This window comes from Loxodonta africana, chromosome 4 (genome assembly GCF_030014295.1).
Source record: "Loxodonta africana isolate mLoxAfr1 chromosome 4, mLoxAfr1.hap2, whole genome shotgun sequence".
In the NCBI taxonomy this organism is placed as follows: domain Eukaryota; kingdom Metazoa; phylum Chordata; class Mammalia; order Proboscidea; family Elephantidae; genus Loxodonta; species Loxodonta africana.
The window spans coordinates 89453217-89464330 of NC_087345.1; the positions used below are offsets into that span (position 1 = coordinate 89453217).

At 42.8% G+C, this 11114-nt stretch overlaps 1 protein-coding gene across 1 annotated transcript; it reads left to right on the forward strand.

Annotated features, from left to right (window-relative positions):
* Positions 1-529: 529 nt before the first annotated feature.
* Positions 530-6515, forward strand: LOC135227176 (keratin, type II cytoskeletal 6A-like). Its single transcript, XM_003405035.4, has 9 exons — positions 530-1989; positions 2888-3102; positions 3637-3697; positions 3819-3914; positions 4039-4203; positions 4719-4844; positions 5679-5899; positions 6152-6186; positions 6298-6515. Exons 1-9 carry the CDS (start codon positions 1471-1473, stop codon positions 6513-6515), a joined length of 1656 nt encoding a protein of 551 aa, XP_003405083.1. The 5' UTR covers positions 530-1470.
* Positions 6516-11114: the final 4599 nt, after the last annotated feature.

Here is an 11114-nt window from a genome sequence, read left to right on the forward strand (position 1 = left end):
TGAGTTAGCACCTTCTTTGGGCAGGAAACTCCCTGCCCTCCCGAATCCCATGTCACCCCAAATTTTGGAGAGATGGGACTGCTCATAAAATAGTAACAAGAGTTTTTCTCAGGCTTATCTCAACATGGAAGTTTGTCTTTCCTCCCACAGCTACCTCCTGAACTAACGTGTTCTCATAGAACAACGTGCCTAGAACTGCTCTCAATTCTTCCCATACACAGTACTTTATGTCTGGACTGGAAAAAATGGACCTCTCTCCCCTCTAAACCAAGCAACACTCTCATTTGGCAATCTGCCCACCCTCCTAAGGTATGTAGAGATTTGAGATTTCTAGCACTGAGATTAGAAATATAAATTTGGAATTTACTTGTGACATCAGTCCACTTGCAAGGGCACATTTTTATGATTCACTGCTTCTATATGCCCCTCAACTTTTCCATACACACCCTATTAAAAAGTCTGATAGTTAATTCGTAAGAGATGTCAAATACTGTGGGAATGAAAATCCAGTGAAATCCTTAATGGTTTTTGTCCTATTCATTTTGGATTCTTTAGATTGAAGGTCTAAGAGACCTTTTCAAAACAGCAGAGAGAGAGATGTCTATGAATTTCAACTGGGAAGAAAAATTTCATGATAATCAGCTAAATGGTAAAAGTAAATGTTGGGGAGGGGCTCATGAATGAACATTAACTGCTTCCAGAAGCCAGGCACCTGGGCAGAGTGGCCTTGGGTTATGTCTGCTTCTGTCCTCTCAGAAAATGACAATTGAGCAGCTTATCACACAAGACAAAAACAAATATTGCCCTTAAAATGTAAAAGCTCAACTCCTGTGTTCCTCTTGTCTTTCAAGGGAGGGTTATGTCCCTAAAGTAGCCCCCAGTTCCGTACCGAGGTTAACAGAAGGAGTGGTTCAACTTTGGTGGAAAAAAAACACAACAGGTCACTTCTTGCTCAGGCCTTTGGGCAAATGCCTCTAAGCCATGAGGAAGAGTCCCACCCTGGTGGGGAGAGCGCTGCTGGTGAAGGAGAAAACCTGTGTGGGAAGGAGGCACACAAGGGAGTGTCTGAGTAAGCAGAAAAGAAAAAAAAAAAAGGAAGGGACAATTACCACAGATCAGCTCCTTGTCTCCTTTGTTTGAGAACATGACTAACTCATTACTTCAGTAAATTTGCATCCAAACTTATTGTGTTGTGATCAAGTCAAGGCTGGAAGGCAGGAGAATTTCTCTATGACTAAAGGAAGCCAAAAAAGCAATCTTCATATTTCATATCTTTCTAGAAGCTGGAGGTGATCTCACTATTTGTAAAGCTTGGCCCATCCCAACTTGCAAGCTCACCTTCCAGGACTGAGCCCAGCCCATTCTCACCATATATAAAGTGTGCTGGGAAGCCCTGCTCAGAGTTTCCCTCCTGTCAGCTCCACACCACAGCTCCTCACACTTTCCTCACCTTTTCATCTTTAGAGAACCATGTCTAGCAAATCCACCATCATCCGCCGTGGCTTCAGCACCAGCTCGGCCAGAGTCCCTGGAGTAAACCGCTCAGGCTTCAGCAGCGTCTCAGTGTCCCGCTCCAGGGGCGGTGGTGTCCTCGGTGGGGCCTGTGGAGGAGCTGGCTTTGGCAGCAGGAGCCTCTATGGCCTGGGGGGCTCCAAGAGGATCTCCATTGGAGGGGGCAGCTACATCACAGGGGGTGGATGTGGCAGCAGAGTTGGAGGTGGCTATGGCTTTGGAGGAGGAGCCGGGAGCGGATTTGGTTTTGGCGGTGGAGCTGGTGGTGGCTTTGGGCTTGGTGGTGGAGCTGGCTTTGGTGGTGGCTATGGGGGCTTCCCTGTCTGCCCACCTGGAGGCATCCAAGAGGTCACTGTCAACCAGAATCTCCTCACTCCTCTGAACCTGCAAATTGACCCCACCATCCAGCGAGTGAGGACTGAGGAACGGGAACAGATCAAGACCCTCAACAACAAGTTTGCTTCCTTCATCGACAAGGTAAGACACGAGGACATTCCCTTCAGCAAGTATTTTACAGTCTCCTAACTAGAGAAACAATAAGCTTGCTGCCAGGGAGAGATTTAGGAAGGGAAAGAAGAGGAGTCAGTTTAGCATTCCACAGGGGTCCACACTGGCTCCATATTGACAACAGGTAGAAGTGATGGAAATAATTTTGAAAGAATGAATCTTTTGAATGGCTTTTATTCCTGGATAGGAAATTTTCTCTATTTTTGATAACCCTGAAGCATAGAAAGGGAATGAAAGAATGTAGTGAGTTCACTTTCATTTCTGAAGTTTCTAAGAGATTCCAAAGAAAAGTCCAGTCACAAACTGCTCTGGTGCTCTGTGCAGGATGGGGAAATAATGAAAAAGAAGTAATAATAATAATGTTTGGTTCAGATGCAGAAATATTCATATAATCCATAGAAAAATAATTTATTCTACAAAGAGGATGACCATCAATCAAGGATATTTTAGAGGAGATTCTTGCACTAAATGGGAAGTTAGATTTCGATCTAATAATTGGATAACATTTAACATCCCTTCTGAGCTCCTATATAAAATACAAACTTTGCACAATACATCAGGTAAATAATATTTTTAAACTAGATTTAGAATTCTTCTTGCCAAGACAGGAGAATGCTGAAAACAACTGATAAGTTCCATAACTTCAGGGTGGGAAAAGCTCAAAGTTTCATGGGGGAGTTTCACTGGGGAGGTCACTGGGGTATGAAAGGAAAAGGTTTCAGGAACAGCACTCTCAGCCTGAGCCTCTGAGCTGCCTCTCTTAGGCCAGAATCAAGGAGACCTCCCAGACCTGCTTAGACACCTGGGAACACAGACACTTCATTCTTTCTTTTGTCTACACATGACCACTTGTTTCCTTCCCCTCCAGGTACGGTTCCTGGAGCAGCAGAACAAAGTCCTAGACACCAAGTGGACCCTGCTCCAGGAGCAGGGCACCAAGACCGTGAGGCAGAACCTGGAACCCTTGTTCGAGCAGTACATCAACAACCTCCGCAGGCAGTTGGACAGCATCCTTGGGGAGAGAAGCCGCCTGGACTCTGAGCTCAGGGGCATGCAGGACCTGGTCGAGGACTACAAGAACAAGTGAGTTAAAGAGAATTTGTAGGGCATAGTCCTTGAGGATGGATCTTCAAGTAATAGATATCACAAGATACAAAACTGACCCTACAATTCCTTATAAAACAAGTCCAATGGAAAAAAAAAATTAAAGTCTATGAACAAACCCAAAAAACAAAAGAGAATTACACGTAGAATAGGAAAGGTAAAAAAAAGAAAAGAAATTGATGAAACATAAAAATCATCATTTAGGCTCTCTGAGGCAAGAAAGGAAACCCTGGTGGCATAGTGGTTAAGTGCTACCGGCTGCTAACCAAAGGTCGGCATTTCAAATCCACCAGGCGCTCCTTGGAAACTCCGTGGGGTAGTTCTAATCTGTCCTATAGGGTCACTATGAGTCGCAATCGACTCGATGGCACTGGGTTTGCTTTCATTTGGTTTGAGGCAAGAAAGTTCAATTAGTAAATATTAAATTTTATGGAAAGCATTGGATCTCAGATTGCCTTTTCTACATCATCTTACCCATTTGCTAAATTATACTATGCCTTCTTCTTCTTCTAGATATGAAGATGAAATCAACAAGCGCACAGCAGCAGAGAATGAATTTGTGACTCTGAAGAAGGTTGGTTGATTCAGATCATGGATTCAGGTTTCTTTATAGGAGCAGAATTGGTAGACAGCCTAAAAATTGAACAGGTTGGGGATGAGGGCTCAGCTGATTTAAGGTGTTGGTCTTTCCCCAGGATGTGGATGCTGCCTACATGAATAAGGTTGAACTGCAAGCCAAGGTCGATAGTCTTACAGATGAGATCAATTTCCTGAAAGTCTTCTATGATGCAGTAAGTATCTCTATCCCCATGTTATGTAGTCTAGTGGGGTTCAGTAATGGGTGGAAGATTCTTGGGCTGGAATCCCCTGTGAATGTCTCTGGAAAAGGTGATCTTACAATCTTCTGTCCTGCAGGAACTGTCTCAGATGCAAACCCACATCTCAGACACATCTGTGGTCCTGTCCATGGACAACAACCGCAACCTAGACCTGGACAGCATTATTGCTGAAGTCAAAGCCCAATATGAGGAGATAGCTCAGAGGAGCCGGGCTGAGGCTGAGTCCTGGTACCAGACCAAGGTGAGCAGTGAGTTGGCAGCTGTGAGGAAACCTGTGCCCCTCTCGCTGATGGTCCAGTTAGCTGAACCAGCAAGAAAGTGGTCTTTATTTGAGAAATGTATTTCAGAGAAGCTGGGGTCATCTCACAGGATATATGTCCTTTCATGGTTAAAGTGGACATTTACAGTATTTATGCCCAAATATATTAAGTAAAAGAATGCAACTGCAAGAGGAAACTACCTTAGATAAGCAGCTAGTGATCTTTCATTTTATCTTATTCCTGAATCCTGGGTCTCAGAAACATTGTACAGAATATCACCTTCCCGGAAGAGAAGAAGATCAACAGTAGTCCAATAATAAGAATGCTGTGTGATTCAGTTGTACAGTAGCTAAAAACCTTGAAACATCAACTTTTCCCACATTCCCTAGATGAGAAACCATTAGGTTCAAGTTTTCTGAATGCCTGGTCAAGAACTGAAAGCCACTGTCGGCATGTGAAAACCCATACCCAGTGTCTCTCTCTCTCTGGGCCACAGTATGAAGAGCTGCAGATCACCGCAGGCAGACATGGTGACGACCTGCGCACCACCAAGCAGGAGATTTCTGAGATCAACCGTGTGATCCAGAGGCTGAGGTCTGAGATCGATCATGTCAAGAAGCAGGTACAATAGTGGGGGAATAGAGGGGAATAAAGAGGGCGATGGTGAATGAAAGCAACGTTCCCTTGTTAGTCAATCAGGCAGTCATCAACCATCATCTGTGCAGATTTCTGGGTTCTGAAGGAACAGCAGGGGAGGGAAGATGATCCAAACCAAGAGTGCGATATGAACATGTGGAGGGAAACATTCCCAAGTGTTCAGATCTGTAAAAATTTAGGCTAGAGGCATTGTAAAGGAGGTACACAAGAAGAATGACTGACTTGGAAATTGCAAAGGAACATATTGGGAAGGAAAAATGCAGAAAGCTTGAGGAATCTAGTGGCAAATCTGTACAAGTTAAAGGTGAAAAAGGAGAGAGGAACAAAGGCAGAGTGTGAAGAGCAGTGTTGCCCAAGTGTGTTGGAGACTGAGGTAAGAAAAAGGCAGGATCTTTAGAGTGTGAAGTGAAAACCCACCACTTTCACTGAGGATGTTTTTAATTTCATGTAGGTTAGTGTGTCATCCTCATCAGATCATCAATAATGGTCCTGGTTTGGCTTTGGAGACAATACAACAAAATGAAGTGAGACCCTTCATTCCAATGTCCGCTGTACTGTCTTCCATCAGTCACCACCCACACCCTCATTCAGGGTGGTTAACACAAAGCAGCATGGGTCTTTGTCAAGCGAGTCCCAGACATGAAAAGTTTTAAAGTACTGAGACTTGGTAGGAAGAGTCAAAACTCCTCTTCATCAATTCTGTGTTGTACGATTCTACATCACTGAGAAAGGAGAACCAGGAATACACACAACAGAAAAATCAGATTACAAATTCATTCTTTTTCTTTTCCCCATCAAGTGTGCCAACCTCCAGGCCGCCATTGCTGATGCTGAACAGCGTGGGGAGTTGGCCCTCAAGGATGCCAAGAACAAGCTGGCAGATCTGGAGGATGCCTTGCAGAAGGCCAAGCAGGACATGGCCCGGCTGCTGAAGGAGTACCAGGAGCTGATGAATGTCAAGCTTGCCCTGGACGTGGAGATCGCCACCTACAGAAAGCTGCTGGAAGGAGAGGAATGCAGGTGGGTAAAACAACTTTCTCAAACTTCTGGATGGTATCTCCAGGATATCCAGCCCCTGAGCACGCATTTTGGCCAGTACAGTCATGACCATAATCGCTATTCTCGAAAAACGACCTAAAGGACCATTTCCCCTGGACTATTCCTCACTCGATGGCACTGGATTTTGGGTATTCCTCAGATTGAGGCTTCCCCCACTAATTCAGCTAATGGCTTTCTAAAATCTCATCTTCCCTGTGTTTCTTGTCCTCCTAGGCTGAGTGGGGAAGGCGTTGGACCAGTCAACATCTGTAAGTATTTTTGTATGCCTTCCTCCCCTGCCTGTGCTCTCCTGCCTGGATTCAGGCTGGCAGAAGGAGTTTCACCATGTTTCATTGTTTCCTTTTCCTCTCCCCTCACAGCTGTAACGCAGTCTACCATCTCCGGTGGATATGGCAGCTCTGGTGGTGTTGGCAGTGGCTTAGGCCTGGGTGGAGGCAGTGGCTACTCCTACAGCAGTGGCTTCAGTTCCGGGAGTGGCAGAGGCATTGGAGGTGGCCTCAGCTCTGCTGGGGGCAGCAGTTCCACCATCAAATATACCACCACCTCGTCCTCCAGTAGGAAGAGCTACAAGCACTGAAGTTCTACCACCAGCTTCCGGTTCTCCAATGCTTCAGGCCCATTGCCAGCAGCACAGCCTCCACCTCAGGCTGCCTCTCTTCTCCTGGCCTCTCATCTTCTCTGCTGTCTGAGTTAGAGCTGATGTTGCCTAGTGTCCTCATTTCCTCTCTTTACCTATACCTGCTCCACCTGAGCTTCCTTTTCACACCATCACAATGTCAACCTCTGAGTTTACATCATAATTTAATCACATGTGATGTTTCACTTTGTTTCTAAATTATCCATCTCTTGCCGCCAATGTCCTGCATCTGAGACTAAACACTTCAACAGAATTCCCTCTGCCACAGTTAATTATAGAAACTCAGTCTAGATTATACTCCAGAACGGGACAATTTCCCTTTGATTTCCAGTGGCCCAGGAGTTCCCCATCTTACAAGTGTTGTGATCCTCCCTTGCAGTGGCCATGGAGGCACAGGTGACAAGCCCTATGATGTACAGAGTCTGTATCCCTGTGATGTTTTCTTTGCTCTTTGATCTCTGGTCATTGCCAAATAAAGCAGACTTATAATATATTGCGTTGTTTCAGTTTCTTTGCCTTGGCACCAATGGCTCTTAAGATTTTTCACCTCACAAAACCTCTCTCATTTTTGAGAGATACCCCAAATCCCCATGTCCCTCACTCCCTCCTTATAAAAGTCTAATAAACAGTAATTTGACATTGTGATGCTCAGGGTTCCGCCTCATATCAGATCCCATCCTAAATGTTTAGCAAGTGAAATGGGAAGGATCTGGTCCACCATCATTGGACACTCTCATTTTATTGCCCGTACCATGTTCCAGCACCTTGGTCCCTCTGATTGGTGTCTGAGGCCATGCCATCCCCTGTTCCACCACTCACCCTTAATTTCCAGGTGGAGAAACATATTCCTGGCCAACCAAATCAAAAGAATATTTGACAAGAGCATAGAATGTTTGGTTTATACTTAGAATTGCCTTCCTGACCAAGAAACTTACCTGACAACATGTACCCAGAGCATCAAAAAATGAGCATACTTTTGAATTATACTTCTAAAAATATATCCTGAGGAAATAGTACAAATGCAGAGAGATGTGCTTACATAGATGTGTATCACAAGAATATTCACAACAGGGAAAAACTGGAAGCACTACAGTAGATCATATTGAGCACCCAACACACTCAGACACAAAATTCAAATTCTCATTTCTTGAACTGTGAAGGCAAGCCAAGAATGGAAATTCCCTTCTCCTCACTCTCTAAGAATCTAAAGCAGTCCTGGGCCTCCCATGGAGATCTAGGAACAGTCCGGTCTGTGTTGCTCAGAAGGGGTGGTCCATATCTTCTCTCACATGTGACCTATATTGGTTTGACTTCTATGAATGGGTAATAGGAAACTCAGAACTCAGAGTGAGGTTGGTCTGTCAACTTGTACTGCTCTGGGGCCACACCAGTCCTTGTTTCTCCCCAGAGGGACAATGATTCCCCCAGCCCCCTGGCTCTCATATCACAAGAGAAATTTTCTTGGATCGACTAATATACGGAGGGTATTTCTGGAAACTGCTGTATCAATATCTTGCTGTGTTCACCCCTAATCATTCCCTCAGCCGCAAGCGTAGCCTCTTACGTTACTGCCTCTTTACTTTTCTCACAGAACTTCCCCAACAGCAAGTAAGTGATGACTGGCTTCTGAAATCTAAGCCTACTTGCCACATACATTATTATGTGCCAAAGAGGAATAATGGAAAGGAAAATAACTGACAAGGAAAATTACCTAGGCTATAACAATGTATCAGTCTGGTTGCTCTAGAGAAACAGAACAAAAAATGAAGCTGAGAAATAATCACCAATGGATTCTAAAATCTCAGAGAAAAATTTTATGGTATACATTATTATTGAGAGACTAGGCTGAAAATGCTCATATCTCCAAACATCCCTAGTATTATGTGTCTCGTGATATGATACAATAGAGAAGACATAATAGGAACTATGAAATAAATGTGCCTGAAACAATTGAACTAATCTAATCAAGCCTCTAATGCAACTACCAGAACATAGAAAATATTCTTGGATTGGGCATAGAAGCAGTTAAATGATACCAACAGGAAATAATCAGCCAAATCCAGAATGCAAACACTCTATTAAAAACAATTCATCTACTATTCAGTGGCATAAAAAAAAAACAAAAGGAAGGGTCTGTTATAGAACAAATGAACTTAAGACACATAACAGTCAAGTATAACATGTGACCTCTTGTGGATATAGCTTCAAGCAAACCAGCCACAGAAAGACATCTTGGAGATAATTAGAGACATTTGAATATGAACAAGATATTAGATTTCATTAAGGAATGATAATTTTAATAGATTGTATTGGTCATGGTTCTTCAAATAAACAGAACTAATAGGACATAAATATATAGAGAAGATAGATATAGAGACAAAAAGGAGAAAAAAGGAGAGATAGGTTTTAAAGAATTGGCTCATGTGATCATAGGGGGCTTGCAAGTTTTAAATCCGTAGGTCAAATGAGAGGCTGGAAAGTCTGGTACGATATTGTCTTAGTTATCTAGTGCTGCTATAACAGAAATATCACAAGTGGACAGCTTCAACAAAGAGAAATTTATTTTCTCACAGTAAAGTAGGCTAGAAATCCAAATTCAGGGCTTCAGGTCCAGGCGAATGCTGTCTCTCTCTGTTGGCTCTGGAGGAAGGTCCTTCTCACCTATCTTAACCTAGGCAAGGAGCTTCTTCTTGCAGGAGCTCTGGGTCCAGAGGATGTCCTTGTTCCTGGCATTGCTTTCTTGGTGGTATGAGGTCACCTCTCTCTGCTCCTTTTGAGAGATAAAAGGTGGTGCAGGCCATACTCCAGGCAAACTCCCTTTACATTGTATGTGGGATGTGACATGGGTAAAAGTGTTACATCCCACCTAATCCTTTTTAACATGACCTAATCTTGCCTCATTAACAACAGCCAGAGATTAGGATTTATAACACACAGGAAAATTGCATCAATCAGAAAATGGAGGACAGCCATACAACACTGGGAATCATGGCCCAACCAAGTTGACATTTATTTTTGGGGGACACAATTCAATCCATGACAGATATCTATGTTGCAATCTTGAGGCCAAATACATTTGCTTCTCAGAAGCCTCAGTTTTTGCTCGTAAGGCCTTTAACTGATTGAAAAAAGCCCACCCACACTATTAAAGATAACCAAAATGTGAGGGTTTAACACAAGAGTCACAACAATAGTCTCAAAGATATCAACGATCATGAAGGTGTTGAAGGACCAGGGAACATTTTCTTCTGTTATGTATAAAGTTGCCATGAGTCGGAACTGTGTCCATTGCAACTAACAACAACAACAATCTTCTTTATAAGCGTCAACTAATTGCAAATGTTAATCACATCTACCAAATACCTTCACAGCAACATCCAGACTATTTGACCGAACAACTGTTACCGTAGGCTAGCCAAGTTGACACACTAAAATTAAGCATCACATGGATATAATATTGTTATGCAGTTAGACTAAAGAATTAATTGCTTAGGCACATATACGGAATGAGCCCCTGGGTGATAGAAATGCCTGAAAAACTCAGCTGCTAACAAAAAATTTGGAGGATCAAATCCACACACAGTCTTCCAGGAACAATGGTCTGGCGATCTACATCAAAAACTATCAGCCATTGAAAACCATATGGAGCACAGTTCTACTCGGACACACATGGGGTCGCCATTATTCAGAGTCAATTCAGCGGCAACCTCTACAGAGGTAGGCAAATGCACTCAATATTTGCAAGTGAAAAAATTGATGCTTGGATTTCTTTTCAAATACTCCAACAAAGGAAGAAGAACAGGGGAATTCGATATAATTGGTTGAAGCTGTTAAAATGGTTGAAGTTATTTAAACTAGGTGATTGGTATATGGAGGTTCGTATACAATTCTCTTTGATTTTATGTGTTTGAAACTTTCAATAACACAAAATTTAAGTAATAACGTACGTTGTTATATGGAAGAGAGCTCAAGTATATACTGGGATTAAATACCCGTGACTATAAACATGATGTGCTCTAGAAAATCTTCGGATGACTCACAACATTACTCTAGGGAGGTGGAGGCATTAAAAACAATGATGTCTGCATTGAATAAGGTTGTTTTCATTAAGTGAGAGTAAAAAATAACATCTATAAGCTAATTTATTAGCTTAATATTTTAAAGAATACAATATTCTATGCATGAATATGTGAATGAAAACCAAAAAAAAAAACCAAACCCATTGCCATCGAGTGGATTCCAACTCATAGCGCCCCTAAGGGCAGAGTAGAAGTGTCCCAATAGAGTTTCCAAGAAGCAACTGGTGGATTCAAACTGCTGACGTTTTTGGTTAACAACCATAGCTCCTAACCACTACACCACCATCTAAATTTAACCTAGTGGAGGAAAGTGAGGCATTTCCCTCTTCTCCTCAGGAATTACCAAAAAACAACAAGGGGAACAAGAAGCATAAAGTAAACTCCAATCACCAAAATTAAAAGATCTTAAAATCTCTGGACCAAAAAACAGAAGAAGGACTCACAGAAATAGCAAAGTATA